Here is a 21,074-nt window from a genome sequence, read left to right on the forward strand (position 1 = left end):
TGGTACATATACATAATGGAGTAGTACTATGCAGCCATAAAAAAGGAGATTCTGTCATTTGCAACAACATGGGTGAAACTGGAGGGCATTATGTTAAACGAATTAAGCCAGGCACAGGAAGGCAAATTTTGCATGTTCTCACTTACTTGTGGGAGCTAAAAATAAAAACAGTTGAGCCCATAGAGACAGAGAGTAGAAGGATGGTTACCAGAGGCTGGGAAGGGTAGTGGTGGTGCATGGTGGGAAGTGGGAATGGTTACTGCGTACAAAATAAAAATAGTTAGAACGAATGAATAAGACCTAGTATTTGATAGCACAACACGGTGACTCTAGTCAGTAATTTAATTGTACATTAAAAATAACTGAAAGAATGTAACTGAATTGTTTATAGCACAAAGGATAAATGCTTGAGGGGATGGATACCCCATTCTCTAGGATGAAATTATTATACACTGCCTGCCTGAATCAAAACATCTCATGTACTTTGTAAAGATATATACTTACTATGTACCCACACACATTTTTTTAGAAAAGGAAAAAATACATATTGTCCTGGTTCCACTAGAGGAAGGGAAAAGCACCAAGTACATGGACTAGGTTTCCTCCATCCAAGTCCTCTGGGGTTCTTTTTTTTTTTTTTTTTTTTTTTTTTTAAGACGAATTCTTGCTCTGTCGCCCAGGCTGGAATGCAGTGGTGTGATCTCAGCTCACTGCAGCCTCTGCCTCCCGGGTTCAAGAGATTCTCCTGCCTCAGCCTCCCGAGTAGCTGAGACTACAGGCACGTGCCACCATGCCAGGCTAATTTTTGTATTTTTCGTAGAGACGGGGTTTCACCATGTTGGGCAGGCTGGTCTTGAACTCCGGGCCTCAGGTGATCCGGCTGCCTTGGCCTCCCAAAGTGCTGAGATTACAGGTGTGAGCCACCATGCCCAGCTGGGACATCCATGTTTCTTTTCCATATCCCCCCCTTTTATTTTTGCTTATATTTCCAATATCTCAGAACGATCATTGCATATCCCATCTTCAAGGCAAAACCCAAACCAGAAAAACCCCACTCAGGCCTTGCTGACCCCAACACCACAGTTCACTGTATTTGAGACCCCTTTTTCTTGGGGTAGGCACTTCACTTTTTCCAGCAGCATTCTATCATTCTTTCCACACAGCAACTGATGCGTCTCACAGCACTGCTCTCTGCTGGGCAGAGAGCAAACACAGCCACCGTCCCCATATTCGTAGTAAGAGACACTGCATAAACACAGCCACCGTCCCCATATTCGTAGTAAGAGACACTGCATAAACACAGCCACCGTCCCCATATTTGTAAGAGCACTGTGGTACTCCTGGAGTGCTCTGTTGTAAGAATTGTTGGGGTCCTTGCTAAAAATATGGGGACAGGCTACCTCATCATTTTGTATATATGATGAGTAAAAGCCAGGGATGCTCATTGGCAAATATCACATTTGACATTTTCCATCTGAAGTTTCAGGCTCTCCTGTTCTCAACCTGAGTAGTTTCAAATGGTCTGTGGACCACTGAAAGAACATGATATTCGGGAAACTTCTGCAAGGACAGGAAGAAATCAAACACTCAGAACACAAAGCCACTAAAACCCCACAGATAGACTCCAAAATATAAGTCACAAGCAAATAGCTGTGGGAAAGGGTGAGATGCAGACAGAAGCTGCAAATAAGGGCTTAGTTGAAGATGCGAGGTAAACTGTATGTTTTGATTATTCATGCTGCCTAGCTACTATCAAGGATTGGCTCAGTTGTTCCCTTTGGATGAAGATATCTTTATATCAACTCTAAGATCATTTGAAGAAAAAGTGAAAACAGCCTAAAGTTCCAAAATGTAAAAAAAAAAAAAAGAAATTATTTCACTGTTGCACCAAGCAAGTAATATAGCTAATAAAGAGAATAAGGCAGATCTATATGTTTTGAGGTATATTTGAGGTATAAAGATATCTATGACATATTAAATACAAAAAATCGGGGAAGTGGCGGGGGAAAAAAGAAAAAAAAGGACAAAAAATCATACAGCTGTATACGTGTCAGCCTATCTTTGCAACGGAAAAAAAGTATACAAACTTATGTAGATGCATAGAAAGGTCAGGCAAGATAAATGCCAAACTATTAGGTGTAATATTGGAGTGGTGGATGAGGATGGACACCAAATCTTTCACTTACGATAGGTTTCTGTCTTGGAATTTTAATTGAAATTTATTATTATTATTATATTATTATTATTATTGAGACTTTGCTCTTGTTGGCCAGGCTGGAGTGCAATGGCGCGATCTCGGATCACCACAACCTCCACCTCCTGGGTTCAAGCGATTCTCCTGCCTCAGCCTCCCGAATAGCTGGGATTATAGGCATAAGGCACCATGCCTGGCTAATATTTTGTATTTTTAGTAGAGACGGGGTTTCTCCATGTTGGTCAGGCTGATCTCGAACTCCTGACCTCAGGTGACCCACTCGCCTCGGCCTCCCAAAGTGCTGGGATTACATCCGTGAGCCACCGTGCATGGCCTATTATTATTATTATTTTTTTGAGGCAGAGTCTTGCTCTGTCACCCAGGTTAAAGTGCAGTGATGCAATTTCGGCTCACTGCAACCTCTGCCTCCTGGGTTCAAGCAATTCTCCTGCCTCACCCTCTCGAGTAACTGGGATTACAGGCGTCTGCTGCCATGGCCTTGTAGGAGCTCGGTTAGTGTGGTGGGAGAAATTGTAAGAGAAAATTACAGGAAAAATGCAAGCCTTCTTGGAAGGCAGGAAAGTTTTACAAAAGCTTTAGGAAAGGGCTATGGCTGAAGGCAGCCTAATCCTCTTTAGCTTGAGTTGATAGCAAAAGAGCAAATAATAAGTGAATGTGGGGGAGTTTATCTAAATAGCTTGTTCACTCATGCGGTCCTAAGACCATCTGTGGGTGTATGAGTGCTCTCTACTCAGGAGGTCGGCAATATTAATTACCCTCTAGTGGTGTTTACTTGAGACTTTTGTCATTTAATCTGTACTAAATAAATGCAAACTTTGCTGGCGAACTTAGCCCGCTTATTGAGGCCAATGCTGTGGACTCAGGCAGCAGAGCCCCGTAGCTGTAGCCGTGCTGACAGGCAAAATATCTGTGTCATTCTTTCATCCGTCGCTGGGTCAGGGTCTGCAGGTCAGACCCGGCATGCCTGGCTAAGTTTTGTATTTTTTTTAGTAGAGATGGCCTTTCACCATGTTGGCCAGGCAGGTCTCGAACTCCTGACCTCAGGTGATCTGCCTGCCTCTGCCTCCCAAAGTGCGAGGATTACAGGCATGAGCCACCGTGCCTGGCCTATTTTTATTATTATTTTTTGAGACAGGGTCTTGCTCTGCTGCCCAGGCTGGATTGCAGTGGTACCATCATAGCTCACTCCTGCCTCAACCTCCTGGGCTCGAGCAACCCTCCCACTTCAGCCTCCCAAGTGGCTGGGACTACAGGTGTGCACCATCATGCCTGGCTAATTTTTATTTCAATTTTTTAAATTCATATTTTGTACAGACGGGGGTCTCACTATGTTGCCCAGGCTTAAATTTCTAAAAATATTTTTTCTTGAACATACAAAGGCAATACAAGTTTGCTGTAAAGTGTTCAGTCCTAGAAATGTATAAAACAGAAGGATGGCGAAACAATGTACTCCCTTCCTATTTAACCAGAGTAGGACAAGGTGGAGATGGGAGTGGGGACAGGGCCACACACTGCATGGACTCTAATGCTCCTGCTGTTTAAGGTGCGGCCACCCCAGTTCCCTGTATGTGTAAGGCACAGCACCAAGCTGAGGGGTGACACACACTGTGTGGGGACCAACCAGGGATGCTGTTCTGCACTGCACCGTGAGGATGGCTGGAAGGGTCCTCTCTAATTAGCTTCTCCATGAAATGAGTCAGACTTCAGGCTTGAAGCTCCCCAGTCAGTCCACTTGCAAGGGTTCTTCTTCTCAAAGCTTTAAAAAGCTCCATACTGTGCTCTGGGGCCTCTTTGAGCTCCCGTAGATAATTCAGGGGCAGTAACCTCCCACAGGCACATCCACCTGAGGAGCCCCACTGGCATCTGTTGTGTGCACCGAGGCTCTGAATACACCTCTGTCTGAACAATGGAGTTCCACATTCCAAGAGGCTAAAATACCAATACATGATACAAGGAATTCTGACTTAACTAGGACCTACAGGAGCAAATGCAACCTTTTGTATTCTTGGCATTGGTGATATGGAAAATGAGTCAATTGGACAACTGTCAGAGAGCTTCAACATGCTCAGAATTAAGATGCAGGTTATTTATTGTCTGCCAGAGCAGAAACTTGCAAAGAGTTCATATATTTTTCAACAGAAGTTTGGAGGAGGAAAAAAACAGAGGGAGGCCATTTGAAGAAATAATTTGCAGCACTTCCAAAAAATAAAAAAAAAAGAAGAAACAGAATACCAAACAGCCCTTACAAAGAGGGTATTGATTGACGCCAAGATTTACCGAGAAGCCAAAAAAGGCTTATGACAAACACTGTAGAAGACATAATTCCATTTATTTCTAAGGGGGAAAGGGAACTACATATATATAGGAGAATATAGATAAATGGAGAGGGAAGGAGAAAGGCAAGTCGAATAGAGAGGCCGAGAGCATATAAGAATAATGAATATTTTAAAATGGATATATAAAAGAAAAAAAATCAAGATGTCCATACTGTTAACAACAGCAGATTTGGGGGTAGGGTGGGAAGATACAGCATATTATTGGAGACTTTTATCTCGGGGCTTTTTACTTTTTAAGAGTCCTACATTTCTGTATTGTTGGAAGTTTTTCAGATGAGCATTCTGAATTTTTATAGCAAAAGTCATTAGGATTTAAAATACAGATTGCCTAGATTTTCAACTGGATACAGGACAATCTCACCAAACACCCTCAATACATGATAAAAGGAATTCAGACTTAACTAGGACCTACAGGAGCAAAAATGCAACCTTTTGTATCCTTGGCATTGGTGATATGGAAAATGAGTCAATACATGAATCGTAAGCGACAGTCAAGAAGTGATAACCCAACCCACCTTCAAAGTCGGCGTTTTGCTTTTTTTTTCAATAATGCATTAGGTCAGTGCTAATGGAAATCTTTACCACTCGTCAGTCATAAACACCTGAGGCTAAACAAGACCTCAAAGGTAACTCAATTCACTCCTAGATCTCCAATCCATCATATGCCCTCCTAGGTAACTGAGACTGATGGCTGTTCTAGTCCAGGAAAATTGAAGAACAGAAAAACCATAATTTCTTCTTTCTTTTTTTTTTTGAGACAGCGTCACGCTGTGTTGCCCAGGCTGGAGTGCAGTGGTGCGATCACGGCTCACTGCAACCTCCGCTTCCCAGGTTCAAACAACTCTCATGCCTTGTTAGCCTCCCGGGTAGCTGGGACTACAGGCGCACACCACCACACCTTGCTGATTTTTGTATTTTTAGTAGAGACAGGGTTTTGTCATGTTGGCCGGGCTGGTCTCTAGTGATCTGCCGTCTGGGCCTCCCAAAGTGCTGAGATTATAGGCGTGAGCCACTGTGCCCAGTCAAAAATCATAAGTTCTTAAGACAAGATGTTCCAGGGGGTTGAAGACTCCCACCTCTTGAATATGTATTAGTAAAGTAGGGTTCTGGCTATAAAAATCATCACTCTCTCTCAAGGTATACAAACCCCACTGCCAAACATCTTTACCCATCTTCAACTCTGTATGAGTTTAGGTTTTGATTGACAATATCAGTATCATGGAAACTACCACAGAAAATGCAACATCCAGACATATCTTCTTGCTGAAAACTTTGTCTGCTGCAATGAAGATGTGCTGTCACCAAGTGATGGGATGCCTTTGGTCTCAATGGCCAAGTTATCCACAGGCAAGTCACTGATAGAGATTTACCACTATCTATTACTAGCCTGTGTTTTTGTAATAGAGCTTGTTATTCCAACAGTTAAGTTTGAGGACTTATGGGACGCTATTTTGATATGTACACAGAGCAAGATGTAAAGAAATATGAATCTCCAGGAACAATTAAATACCTTATACGTTAATGCTTAATTGCTACCAATGACGGCTTAATCTAACTTTGATTTTGCCACCTGGTTTATGCAGAATTTTGCCACCTGGTTTATGCCTTTTAAGTTCATTCTGAATGTCAACACTTAATGTGAAAAATCCACTCGGGACATATAAATTACTTCTTAGCTTCGGTAGTACCATCAGAAGGCTCCTGCGCTCTCTCCCTCCCTCTTCTGAACTGTCACGGGCTCTCTCACCGAGCCAAGCACGCTCAGCCCATGTGTTACCTAACTCCTACCTCTGAGATACTACAGGATGACATACCTTTCTCTCATCCCTGCAGTAGCTCATGTGAGGTTGCGTATTGCCTCTGCAAATATTGGGCTTAGATTTCCCTGAGCAGAAAGGATTAGGTATTCCTTATCTTAATTTTGGTTCTTTGTTTCCTAAATTAGTTTATCTGATGCTCAGTCCGTAATAATTGAACTCTAGCAACCACATGCACTTGGGATTAGAAATGCAGCCCTGTGTTACGATATAGAAGAACTAACCTAATATAGAGAGGCACAGTGGTTAAGTAGAGATAAGGTCACTTATTAGCTGGATGCTCCTGGGCACGGCCTGAGCCTCAGTTTCCCCATCTGCAAAATAAAGAGAAACCACCTACCTAATAATATGTACTGAATAAAACTATTTTGCCAGGAATTCAGATCTCTCAACAATTAGGCCCCCAACTATCACCTTAACTTGATCTCTTCCTCATTCTTTCCAGATGTTACTGTTTTCTTAGCCTCCAGGCCTCAACCTAGAATGCCATACACCTTAATTCAGTATAACAAGATACTCCCTGACCTTCCAGGCTCTTCAATGCCACCTTTTTTTCTTCTTCTTCTTTCGAGTCAAGGGTTAATTCTCTCTGCTCTAAAATTCCCAAGCATATTTTATGTCCATGCTGCATGACCTTTATCCTGTGCTGCCCAGTGTAATAATTGTAAACAGATTTGCTCTCCCTGAATGGCCTGTAGTCTCTTTTTCTTGTTTTGTTTTGAGACACGGTCTCACTCTGTTGCCCAGGCTGGAGTGCAGTGGTGCGATCTTGGCTCACTGCAACCTCTGCCTCCCAGGCTCAAGCGATTCTCCTGCCTCAGCCTCCCAAGTAGCTGGGATTACAGGTGCATGCCACTACCACTGGCTAATTTTTGTAGTTTTAGTTAGAGACAAGGTTTCATCATGTTGGCCAGGCTGGTCTTGAACTCCTGACCTCAAATGATCCACCCACCTCGGCCTCCCAAAGTGCTGGGATTACAGGTGTGAGCCACCACGCCCAGCCCAGCCTGTAGTCTCTTTAAGTGTATTTCTGTTGCCCATACAATGCTTGGCACAGTGGGCCGCATGTAAAAGATGACCAAAAAATACTGATAGGAGGAAACAAACTGCAGGTTATAATTTAACTATTATAAGGGTCCGAGAGATCGTCAGGAGGAGACTTGCCCGTGCCCTTTTTCTGTGGGTTCCATGAGCAGCTGCCATCCAACCCAGGCCCTGACACTCCCTAAGGTGGATGGATCATGTGTGGACAGATGTGAACGTGGGCGACAAGCTTGATGTCATCTGCCCTGCTGTGAACTGTTCCAACTAAAATAACCTACTTTGTCTGCATTCATCAAAGAGGCCTCAGGGTTGGAGAAAATAATCAAATCAGACATTCTTCAGAGGATGTTCTGTTAACTAAACTAGTAAATATGAACTTAACCATAAATCACCAAGACCTGGTAAGTGAGTGAAAACCATTTTTCTCCTTCACAAGCCGTTCTTGACTCTCCAGGAAGAGGAAATGCAGAATAATTTCTCTCTCCCATACCATGACCCTGGCTATTTCCATTAGCCATTAGTTTGTGGTAGCCAGGGGCTCCACATACAGGTTGAACGTCCCCAATCTGACATCCAGAATGCTCCAAAATCTCAAACTTTCTGAGTAAACCAGACAGAGAGGACCTCATGGAGCTGATGCGCTTACAGGGGGAAAAGCAGACAGCTACTTACATATTTACTTGTTAAATAACAGGGATAAGTATAATGGAGGAAAAGCACAGGTGAGTGGATAATATATTGTACAGGATGACCTGACCTAACTTTTTGTTTATCTGCAAAAATGGGAAGGCCAAGGATGGTTTTCCTAAAGACCTGACATATGAACCCAGCTCTGAAGGATGACGATGCAAAAAATAAAAGAAAGTAAGTTTTGAAAGAAGAGGGGAGATCCCTACAGAAGGTGGGAAAAGCATTATTAATGATAATAAAAAATCATTCTTGGCTGGGCATGGTGGTTCATGCCTGTAATTCCAGCACTTTGGGAGGCTGAGGCAGGTGGATCACCAGAGGTCAGGAGTTTGAGACCAGCCTGGCCAACATGGTAAAACCCCATCTCTATTAAAAATACAAAAATTAGCCAGGTGTGGTGGTGCACGCCTGTAGTCCCAGCTATTTGGGAGGCTGAGGCAGGATAATCACTTGAACTTGGGAACCAGAGGTTGCAGTGAGCAGAGATCACGCCACTGCAGTCCAGGGAGCAAGACTCTGTCTCAAAAAAAAAAAAAAAAAAATTCTTTTGACCACTATTTCTCTTTAATTGTTCTTTCTATCTTGTTTCAGCTTTGGAGGAACCATAATTCTTTTTTGCGTAATTCATCAGTTTGTCTCAAAACAAAGATCTGGTTTCCTACAGATTCCCCAATGCTTTGCATGTAAAAAATAATCTGGCTTTCAAACTATAAAACCAAACAGCTATCAATGTACTGTATACAGTTAGCTCCTAAAACCCATGGCATACTTTCATCATTTGAGAGACATTTATAAACTAAGATCATATTTCCTGAGCAGCTACTATGTGCCAGTGGGCCAAGAGCTCAAAGGGCATTTTCTCATTTAACACTCAACAGATAGGCACCACTGTCATCATCTCCACTTTACAGATGGGGAAACAGGACAGAAAGCCTGAGTCGTCCAACAGCACCTGGCTTGTAGGTGGCAGAGTCAGGACTGGGACCAATGCAAGCAGAAGACTTGAAAGTCCATACTAATTAGGGCCTCATCCCAACATTCTGCTGCTGGCCAAATACATCATGTAATTCTACATCTCCATGCCTTTACTCAGGCCATTTACTCTACCAGGAATGCTAATCCTTCCTTCTTCCCTTCCCACATCCTCATAAACACATGTTCTTCTTCTAAGACCCACCTTAAATATACTTCCATTGTGAAATGCCCCCCTTTTCTTTTCTCTTTTTTTTTTTCGAGACAGAGTCTCACTTTGTCGCCCAGGCTGGAGTGCAGTGGTGAGATCCTGGCTCACCGCAACCTCTGCCTCCCGGGTTCCAGTGATTCTCATGCCTCAGCCTCCTGAATAGCTGGAATTACAGGAACGCGCCACCACAACTGCCTAACTTTTAAAATTTTTAGTAGAGACGGGGTTTCACCATGTTGGCCAGGCTGGTCTCGAACTCCTGACCTTAGGTGAGCCACCCACCTCAGCCTCCCAAAGTGCTGGGATTACGGGCATGAGCCACCACGCCTGGCCTGTAAAACACCCACCTTTTCTAGATTATAAACTGTAAAGATAAAGAAACAAAGGTAAAAATAAAGGAAAAAAGAGCCTGCTCTTGCTGTGGCCTGGTAATAATTTTCTAGAAAGAGCCATTGACAAACAAGGGCAAGAAGTTACCTAGAGAAGGGACTGAAAGAAAAGAGAAACAGGCATTGCTAGGCCATCTCCAGTTGCGAAGCACCTGATCGACCAAATCTCTGGCTTGCAAGTCCTTCATTTCTCCTACGTACTCTGGGGTGGTGGGCACGAGCATATGCACCAAATCCCTGCACAATCCAGTCTATGTGCAGCACTAGTGTGTATAAAGAAACAGAACCAGGCCTCCCCTGCAGCAAGCCTTCCTCAGCTTCCTGCACCAGCCTGCCTGAGAGTTCAACAGGAGTTTACTTGTCGGGATGGACCCAGCCTTGGGAAAGCCACAGCCTGCTAAAGAAGATACAACCAAGGCCAGATTAAGGGAGGCAAGAAAAAGAACTGGAGGGACGGGGACACTTTATAACCAGCTGCAAGGGGAGGATGTTTAGGGAGGCAAACAAAAGCAGCGCATTTCCATGAGCTTCATTTAATTTATATTTAGCCTTCTCATTCTCAGTAATTGAATGCATTATTTATTTTGGCCGGCAATTGCTGCCTGTGGCTTTCAGGAGAAAAATAATAGGCTTTTAAGGTTTAGCGCCACAGCATTTAGAGACTTGAGTAAAAATCATCGATAAATTATTAAACATGAAGCGGACTCCACATTCCCGCTCTCCTGCAATAGCTGAAAGTGACAGAGGAGGCAGACGAGGATCCCAGAGTCCTGACATGGAGGGTGCTGTCTTTATCCATGCACAGTGTATGGGGCTGTTCTTACACCAACTGTCCCTCGGTGGGGACAGAGGATGTTATAGGAAGCGCAACAGGGAGAAATTACTCACAGCTGTCCTTCAACACTTCCTGGGAGCACCAAATCTTTGATAAGGGGGATACTTTTATCCAGGTAGAGAATTTTTGTTTTGCTTTTTGAAAAAAAGTTACCGTGAAGCCCTATATGGGATCTAATCATACATTTCCCGAGATCCACAACATTCAAATCCATGGTCCTGATTTTATAACATTGGAGGAAGAAAGATCTAGGCTTCCAAAGCCTCCACCTGCAGTTCTGGTAAGTGTGTCAGAGCTTTGGTATCTGCAGCTCACAATTTGTTCCTATTATTGCAGGTAAAACCAACTCAGGTATGCCTACCTAGGTCCACCATTCCTGAGCTTTTAAAGAAGGAACCCTTTAGAAGCAGATTTAAAATTTCTAATACCCAACAGTCTTCTAATTTTCAGCCTGTGCATCACTAGGTTTTTGGTGGTGACTGTTAATTTTTGTTTCTCACTAACCCATTGTTCTTTTTTTTTTTTTTTTTTTTTGAGACAGTCTTACTCTGTTGCTCAGGTGGTGCGATCTCCGCTCACTACAACCTCCACCTCCCAGGTTCAAGCGACTGTTGTGCCTCAGCCTCCCGATAACCCATCATTCTTACCAAAGCAAGCAGTAGGAGAAAGTTCCATGTTGACCTACACACAATGAAGACACGTGCCTGTCCTAGTAGGGAGAGGGGGTATCACAGACAATAAGCAAGTAAACAAACAGAGTAAGAAAGCATCGGATTGTGGAATGTGCAACGATGGTAATGAGGATGATGCTGCAGAGGTGACAGAGTGGGGCGGGGCGGCGACTCTAGCTAGAGTGGCCAGCAGAGGCCTCCGTAAGGAGCTGTGGCTTGTTCTCACCATCTGCCTTGTCATTAAAAAAAATACAACTATCTGGGGAAAGATCATTGTAGAAAGAGGGAACAAAGCCACAGGCTCTGCACTGGGAGACCACTGAGTATGTTCAAAGAACAAAAGCAGGCCTGTGTGGCTAAAGCAAATGGGAGATGAGGATGCAGGCAGTTGAGGATGGAGGTGGGCAGCCACCAGCTCACAGGGGAACTCGAGAGGCAAGTGTTCAGCTGCACTCAGAAGCTACTGAAGTCCCCCATGAGTTAAAAGCAAAACCAAGCAAGGTTTTAAAGGTTCCTGGGCAGCAACCATGTATGAAGACTTCACTGCCCAGAATTGCTCCAGTTGAATCAAGACACAGATGATCCCCAGAACTTCCATGACAGTGATTCAAAGAATGGAGGAGTGACCACTCTCCAACTGGCCCAGAATGCCCTACCAAGACAATGGCAACAAGTGGTGAGGCGCCAGCCTTGGCATAATCTGTGCAGTTGTGTCGGGAAAAGAACCACCACTGAACACTTCAGTCCACCTCCTATGGCGCTATGGAAGTGCCCCAGCGTTCCTTTAGGCTTCCCAGTCAATGAAGTGGTGAAGAGGCATAGCCTTGAGCCAGACAGATCAGGGGCTGAGAGCTGGCTCAGTGACTCAGGAGTGGACCTACCCCAAGCAAGTGAGCTGGCCACTCTCTGCCTCAGTTTACTCACCTGGGTAATGAGGGACCAACCACAGCACCGGCCCCATGTAGCTGCTGGGAGGATGAAATGAGATAACATGTGCAAAGGGCTTGCCACATCACAAATGCTTCATAAATGTCACGTAAAGATTTCTTTTACCCTCTGTGTTATGGCCTGCAGGGTGGGTACCGCGCTGCTGACCTGCCTGCATGCCCTTGGTGTACGCCGTTGAACCAGGGTGTCCTGCAGCAAACACTGGGGCTTTCCACCTGAGTGCCTTCTCTTGGCTCAAGTATGGAGCAGGCCAGAATGCCAGGGGGTTAATATCTCAGAAGCAGCGCTCTGTCAATGACAGATGAGAATAAAGGGAAAATCACCTGTCTTCCTGGCCCTTCAGGTGGAGAAACACTGGCTGTGTCTGACACCACCACCCAGATAGGAATGAGCTTCAGCTGCCCACAGGAATGACCTGTTCGATGGTGCCTGTTTTTCTGGCTGCCTTTCCTTTCCTGTCTCATCTCACATCACCCTTCTGATAGCACTGAGATCACCTTCTCCCAAATAAACGATCCTGAGCATCCTTGCCTAATGGATGGCTTTGGTGCCTAGTATGGAAAGATCAGTCTTGGGCAGAAATTTTATCTGTAACAGCAAACTGTAGGGTATTTGTTCTACCACAGATTAGATGGTACTTGTGTGTCTCTGGGGTTTCAAACACACAAACATCAACAACAACAAACAAACATGAATCTGCCACTGTGAAGCAGTCCTCATGTCTCACATTCCCCAGGTGTGCCAAGCTCAGGACGTCTGAGCCGCACGACCTCATCTGTCCTAGGCAGATTTAAGAAGGTTCTTACAGGAAGACATCTGTGCTCTATGATCTGACTCTATAAATGCATGTGTCCAATGTGCTTCCTAGCAGAGAAACAAATTTAAAACTCATCACTTATTATTCTTTTTTTTTTCTTTCCCCCTTAAAGGAATCTCTCTTGGTCGAGTGCAGTGGTTCACACCTGTAACCCCAGTACTTTGGGAGGCTCACTTGAGCCCAGGTGGGAGGCGGGAGGAACATTTGAGCCCAGGAGTTCAAGACAAGCCCAGGCAACAAAGTGAAATTCCATCTCTATAAAAAATAAAAATAAAAACATTAGCTGTGTGTGGTGGTGTGCGCCTGCAGTCCTAGCTACTCGGGAGGACTGCTTGAGCCCGGGAGTTCGAGGTTACAGGGAACTATGATTGCACTACTACACTCCAGCCTGGGTGACAGAGCGAGACTCTGTCTCTAAAAAAAGAAATATTTGTCTCTCTACACACACATATGCACACACCTCGTCAGTTTTCCTAAGCAGCAAGGGACTGCCCGAGATGAGAGAACGATGGACTTACCTTGGGAGAGGCACTGGTTGGCCAAGGCCACCTGACCAGAATGCAGGTAGAGATTGAGACGTGTGAAGATGCCCGCCAGGGAGGGGATGGTGATGAAGCAGTAGGCAACACAGGCCTAGGAGAAGGGAAGAAACATTAACGCTGGCAATGCCACGGTGGCAGAATCAGACTCCTGTTTTCATCCCTCATGTATTTCCAAGTAAAGAAACTTACAACAGTGAATCTCCCCATTCTGAGTCCCAATTTTCCCCTCTTGTACAACTCTGCTCTGTCTGATGATCCTCAAGGAGGATGGGGGTATGAGGAGAGTGAGTGATAATGCAGGAAAAATAAATTCTCACCCATCATCATGGGAAGTAAATACGTAGCACCTAACATTGATAAACTGAGAAATAGCTGTTTAAACCAATTACTTAAAAATATGGAGGTAATTAGAAGTAGTTGCTAAAGAGTTTGAGGTGGCTGGCTGAGGAAAGACAAGCAACGTGACAAAGGGCAGAGCCAGGATGCTTATTTTTTACCGTAATCTTTTCAATATAATTTCGTGTTTAAAAACACAGACACATATTTATTTATTTATTTATTTAATTTATTTTTTACTGATACTTTTTATTTTTTATTATACTTTAAGTTCTAGGGTACATGTGCACAACATGCAGGTTTGTTACATATGTATACATGTGCCATGTTGGTGTGCTGCCCCCATTAACTCGTCATTTACATTAGGTGTATCTCCTAATGCTATCCCTCCCCTCTTCCCCCTCCCCACAATAGGTCCCAGTGTGTGATGTTCCCCTTCCTGTGTCCAAGTGATCTTATTGTTCAATTCCCACCTATGAGTGAGAACATGCGGTGTTTGGTTTTCTGTTCTTGCGATAGTTTGCTGAGAATGATGGTTTCCAGCTGCATCCATGTACCTACAAAGGACACGAACTCATCCTTTTTTATGGCTTAATAGTATTCCATGGTGTATATGTGCCACATTTTCTTAATCCAGTATGTCACTGATGGACATTTGGGTTGATTCCAAGTCTTTGCTATTGTGAATAGTGCCGCAATAAACATACATGTGCATGTGTCTTTATAGCAGCATGACTTATAATCCTTTGGGTATAGACCCAGTAATGGGATGGCTGGGTCAAATGGTATTTCTAGTTCTAGATCCTTGAGGAATTGCCACACTGTTTTCCACAATGGTTGAACTAGTTTACAGTCCCACCAACAGTGTAAAAGTGTTCCTATTTCTCCACATCCTCTCCAGCACCTGTTGTTTCCTTTTTAATGATTGCCATTCTAACTGGTGTGAGATGGTATCTCATTGTGGTTTTGATTTGCACTTCTCTGATGATGAGTGATGATGAGCATTTTTTCATGAAAAAACACAGACATACATTTCTTTCTTAAAATTTTGAGCAGGGCTGGGTGCAGTGGCTCACACCTGTCATCCCAACACTTTGGGAGGCTGAGGCAGGAGGATCACTTGAGGCCAGGAGTTTAAGACCAGCCTAGGCAACCTAGTGAGACTCCCCATCTCTACAAAAAACAAAAAAATTATCCAGGCATGGTGGTTACAGTGAGCTATGATGGTACCACTGCACTCCTGCCTGGGTGACAGAGCAAGACCCTGTCTCCAAAAATAAATACATGAATGAATAGATAAATAAATTTTGAGAAGCATCACATCTGATAAAATTTTCAGCTTCAAGAAGCTGAAAATGATTTTTCAAAGTTTAACATCAGGCTGGGTGCGGTGGCTCACGCCTGTAATCCCAGCACTTTGGGAGGCCGAGGCGGGCAGATAACTTGAGGACAGGAGTTTGAAACCAGCCAACATGGTGAAACCCCCATCTCTACTAAAAATACAAAAATATTAGCCGGACATGGTGGCATGTGCCTGTAATCCCAGCTACTTGGGAGGCTGAGGTAGGAGAATCGCTTGAACTTGGGAGGCGGAGGTTGCAGTGAGCTGAGGTCGCATCACTACACTCCATCCTGGGCGAAAGAGCAAGATTCTGTCTCAAAAAAAACAAAACCAAAGTTGAGCATCATTTTTATCTAGAGGAAAAAAGGTCTTTCAGTTATAAGAACAATATTATTATACATATTTTTATATTAGAAACTTTTATATTTTATAATGTTGTAAAATATGTGTTATATTAGTATATGAGAAAATGAAAGCTAATTCAGCTGGCACATAAAAATGCAGATCCATCGCTCATTCACCTTCTCTACAACACATATTAAAATTCAGACTTATTTAACCATTTCTCTTGAAAACATTAGAAAATAGATCATCCCATAGATACAGGGAAAAATTAATCTGAAAAATCAATACTAAACCATTCTTATCATGACACATTCATCTTTTTCTGGGAAGAGTAATTTAGTAACCCGTAAGCTAAACAGGCCACTGGAGTTCGAAGTCCGACAGTCCTTATCTTGAGAACGTACCCGGACAAATGCAGCCGTCTTTCTGGAATGATTTCCTTTCATTAGTTTTCTTGTCTCCATTGCCAACCGGTTCACACTCTGAATGTGTTAATAAAACAGAAATGGTAATGAAATGATGGCTGATTCGGATGAATGTTTTCCATAGAAATTTGAACATTGGCCGGGCGCGGTGGCTCAAGCCTGTAATCCCAGCACTTTGGGAGGCCAAGACGGGCGGATCACGAGGTCAAAAGATCAAGACCATCCTGGCTAACACGGTGAAACCCCGTCTCTACTAAAAAATACAAAAACCTAGCCGGGCGAGGTGGCGCCTATAGTCCCAGCTACTCGGGAGGCTGAGGCAGGAGAATGGCGTAAACCCGGGAGGCGGAGCTTGCAGTGAGCTGAGATCCGGCCACCGCACTCCAGCCTGGGCAACAGAGCGAGACTCCATCTCCACAAAAAAAAAAAAAGAAATTTGAACATTAACTACATACAGGTCAATGAGAACAAGCTTTCTAGGACCAAGACTGGTTAGCACCAAACCCTGAAATGCCAAAAGGGTCATCAGGCCTGATCCAATCATGGCTTGAGCAAACATCTCCAAGAGGGTAGAACAAAAGGCAGTGTTTGCTACGTTAGTCATGCCTTTTGATCAGCATTAGAAGTGACCATTTTCTGGCTTAATGAATAGCTGGGACTCCCTTACTCCATTTCCAGAAATCCTACCACACCAAAGTTTAAGAATGTAGAGATCTTAAGAGACACCTCCAAAGCATACCATTTAGACAATCAGACCACACCATTCAGTTATACAATACCGACAATAAGAACAATAATGATAGTAGCCACATCATCACTAATAGTGTTCCAAGTACTATTTAAGAGCTATACATTCATTGGTTCACTTAAGCTTCATTATCCCAGGGCGGATACTATTACCTCCCCTGTTTTCTGGATAAAGTTTCTAGATGTAGGTCTTTAGTTGTGCTAAATAACTTGCTAACCAGCAAATAAATACATATGAAAGTTATTCTCCTTGAATAGACATGAAATAATGAAAGAGCTTTAGGGAATCCTTCCACAGATATAAAAAGTGTGGACCTGCGGTTCCCAAACTGTGCACCATGGCACCCTGGGGTGCTGCAGCAAAGGCAGTAAATTCACAGGGGTGTCACAGTTTTTTAGGGTAACACAGCAATATTTGTTTGTTGCCACTTTGCAAAGCACTGGTGCAAGGCTGATTTGATGACGGATTGCTTTATATCCCTTATATTCACAAGGGATATCCATCATATATTCATAAAACTTGTTTTTTGTGGCTACTGTGATCAAAAGCAAGTTTAATTGCTATGCAAAGATAAATGTAAAAAAAGTGAATGTAAAACAAGAAATAAGAATAGCATCACCAATCTAATTCCAAATTTTATGAAGCTGTGATATGCCTCATAAGTACACCCATCATTACTAATTATGGCTAAGAAAAAAATAGGCCAGGCTTGGTGGTTCATGTCCTAAACCTAGGACTTTGGGACGCCGAAGCAGGTGGATTACCTTAGGTCAGGAGTTCAAGACCAGCCTGGCCAAGATGGTGAAATCTCATCTCTACTAAAAAATACAAAAAATTAGCCAGGCATGGTGGCAGGCACCTGTAATTACAGCTACTCGGGAGGCTGAGGCAAGAGAATCACTTGAACCCAGGACGTGGAGGTTGCAATGAGCCAAAATCGTGCCATTGCACTCTAGCCTGGGCAACAGAGCAAAAACTCCGTCTCAAAAAAGAAAAGAAAAAAAGGTATTATTTTTCTTTCAATTTATATATATATTTTCTTCAAATGGCTATCAAGTTGTAAGAGCATAAATACTTAAGTTGCCTGAACCTAACTTTTTTTTTTTTTTTTTTTTGAGATGAAGTCTCCCTTTGTTGCCTAGGCTAGAGTATAGAGTGCAGTATCACGATCTCTGCTCACTGCAACCTCCACCTCCCAGATTCAAGTGATTCTTCTGCCTCAGCCTCCCAAGTAGCTGGGACAACAGGTGCCTGCCATCATGCCTGGCTAATTTTGGTATTTTTAGTAGAGACAGGGTTTCACCATATTGGCCAGGCTGGTCTCAAACTCCTGACCTCAAGTGATCTGCCAGCCTCAGACTCCCAAAGTGCTAGGATTACAGGTGTGAGCCATCACATCCAGCCTAAACCTAACTTCTTAATAAACAGGGCTGTTATTAATTCTTTTGGTCTGAGAGCACCATAAAAAGTTACTGAGAGATGCCACGATCCAAGAAAGTTGGGAACCTCTTGTTAGGTAAGAAGGGGCTCCTTCTGGTTAGATTTCTGTAAATCACTTAACTCTGTTGCTGGCATGTAGAAATGAGAAAATGCAAATCTCACAGAAAAACAGATCAATAAAACCAAAGTTGTAAGTTTATTAACTTTTAAGAAAGCACCTTTCACACCATAGAGAACAGTAATAAAACAGGACCAGAAGAATCCCATATTAAGGCTGGGTACAGTGGTTCATGCCTATAATCCCAGCACTTTGGGAGGCCAAGGCAGGAGGACTGCTGGATGTGAGGAATTTGAGACCAGCCTGGGCAACACAGTGAGACCTCATCTCTCAAAAAACAGAAAAACAAAAAACAAAAAAACCAATATTTAAAATAGCCGGGCATGGTGGCTTGAGCTGGTAGTCCCAGCTACTTAGGAGGCTGAGACAGGAGGATTGCTTGAGCCCAGGAGTTCAAGGCTACAGTGAGCTATGATTGTGTCACTGCACTCTAGCCTGGGTGACAGAGTGAGACCCTGTCTCTAATAAAATAAAATAAAAATAAATAATTGGGATGTAGATGATCAATAAATATGTATTGAGAGAAGAAAGTAATGAATGAAGATACTTACATGAATCAGCTGCACAAGAACAGGCTCCAGATTGCAAAACATTGACCTGGACTCAACATAAAAACTCAGCTGTTGTTCAAAATCACGGCCAAAGGAAACCTAGAATCAAGGAGAAAGATGCTGAAGGGGACAGTGGTATTTTTAGAGGGAACACAAGCACATGGTATGACTGAAATATTATTATTGCCACCTCATCTTTATGACATGGGCACTGGACTAGAGCATAAGAAGTCAGAGGGTATAAAGCAGAAGCTCAGAGTGTAAATAGAATTTCCCAGGCTCCAAAGGAAACCACTGGAAAGGGAATAATTGTTTGTCAGCTGTGGCCTTTTCACAGAACATAAATGTGGTTATTAGGGGCCATTTGTCAGAAGGTTTGCCATCGTAACGGTCACACCTTTCTGCTTCCTGATGGGGAGCCAACCTCGGCAGCTCACTGGTGGCTACAGAAGCCATAGATGGAAGTTTCTCCACCATTAAACCATCACCTCGTCTCCTATTTCTTCAAATTTATGAACAGCTGGTTAGTAAGAAAAACTTTACTGTACATCAATCATTTTTGTCCAGATGAGGTTTAATATCGTCATTTCCATTACAGCTATCATGTTTCATACCTGATTTCCTTATATTCTTTTCCATAATAACTCGGCAACTTTCAGACAATGCCATAAAAAGATAAATACCACATGATGAGTACAAAAAGCAAGGACAACGGAGAGTGACCTGGGAAAATCCATAGGTCAGTTTTCTAACACAGGAATTGAAAGGCTAATCCTGAATTTTCATCAAAATTGATATTTCACCCACAGAGTCAGGTGGACTAATCAACCCGCATTATTGAACAAGTCAGAATTTCAAGGTTATTTTCAAAGTGATCTCGTCATTTTTGTCTCTGTCAGCTTTGGTCCTGACTTTTCTATTAAAATAGAAGATATTGGCAGCAGTTGGTGTTTTGGCACCCAGAATGAAGGCGAAGACTGTTCAGGTTGGGATAGTATAATGGTGGGATGTTCCCAAGGAGGCTGCAGGAATCCCTCCTCCTCTGCTTGCCCTTCTGCAATGTCTCTGTGGACTACCCGCATCAAAAGGCAGAGGCTCTTCCCCTCCAGACTGGCCCTGTGACTTGCTTTGACCCACAGATTGCAGTAGAATGTGGCCAGGGTTTACTGTGTGATTTCTTTTTTTCTTTTTATTTCTGAGACGGAATTTTGCTCTTGTTGCCCAGGCTGGAGTGTGCAGCGGCATGGTCTTGGCTCGCCGCAACCTCTGCCTCCCGGGTTCAAGCGATTCTCCTGCCTCAGTCTCCCGAGTAGCTGGGATTACAGGCATGCACCACCACACCTGGCTACTTTTGTATTTTTAGCAGAGACAGGGTTTCACCATGTTGGTCAGGCTGGTCTTGACCTCCTGACCACAGGTGATCCACCTGCCTCAGTCTCCCAAAGTGCTGGGATTACAGGAATGAGCCACCGCACCCGGCCTCACTGTGTGATTTCTAAGACTTGGCCTTAAAATGCCTTGCTGCTTCTGTCTGTGCCTTCGTAGAAGGCAACACCAAGCAAGAAAGCTCAGTTGAAACCACTGACTGAGAACAGTGGAGAGAAAGAGAGGACACGGAAGAAAACCAAGATGGCCGCAGTCCATATCCAGCACCAAAGCCCTGGAGAAGGGAACACGGCCACTGTGGCTCCTCCAGCCGAATCGTGCCACACCAGTGCCACACCACACTGCCTGCAGCAGCCTGGTTACCGAGCTGATCCACGGTTTAACAAAAATAAAAAACTCATGCTGGGTGCAGTGGCTCAGGCCTGTAATCCCAGCACTTTAGGAGGCCGAGGCTGGAGGATTGTTTGAAGCCAGGAGTTGGAAACCAGCCTGGGCAACATACCAAGACCCTCGTCTCGAACCCACCCCCCGCCCCCCAAAAAAAAAAAAAAAAAAAAGCCCTGTTATTTAAAACCACCAAGTTTTGGGATGAGCTGTTACTCAGCAGTAGATAAGTAAAACAGATGGGGAGTGGCTATCTGGCGTTTTGCCTGCCCGGCATAGTTTCCATCGCCATCGGATGATTTGCATCAGCTGCTTCAGGGCACACCTTCTTTCCACTCTCGGCCCTCTTGACTCAGGTCACCCAGGTGTGCCTGGGGCCACGACCCGTGTTAATCCAAAGAGACTCAATCCCAGGACTTCGTTGGAGCCCCGCCTGCCGGGCTGCAGAGCTGGGGGACTGGAAACCTGGAACTGTGGTGGAGCAAGCCCAGCTGAGCCGGGGGCCAACGGGG

The 21,074-nt window shown here is 43.9% G+C and overlaps 1 protein-coding gene across 4 annotated transcripts in view; it reads right to left on the bottom strand.

Moving 5' to 3' along the window:
• VPS35L (VPS35 endosomal protein sorting factor like) overlaps positions 1–21,074 on the bottom strand; it is a 147,605-nt gene that overhangs the window by 36,826 nt on the left and 89,705 nt on the right. For all 4 annotated transcript variants that reach the window (XM_021931799.2, XM_021931798.2, XM_021931797.2 and 1 more), the window contains 3 exons: positions 18,793–18,891; positions 15,915–15,992; positions 13,464–13,578 (listed from right to left, as the gene is read on the bottom strand). In XM_021931799.2, coding sequence (XP_021787491.1) covers positions 13,464–13,578; positions 15,915–15,992; positions 18,793–18,891 — 292 coding nt within the window. The remainder of the gene's footprint in view (positions 1–13,463; positions 13,579–15,914; positions 15,993–18,792; positions 18,892–21,074) is intronic.

Source organism: Papio anubis, chromosome 18 (genome assembly GCF_008728515.1).
Source record: "Papio anubis isolate 15944 chromosome 18, Panubis1.0, whole genome shotgun sequence".
Taxonomy (NCBI): Eukaryota; Metazoa; Chordata; class Mammalia; order Primates; family Cercopithecidae; genus Papio; species Papio anubis.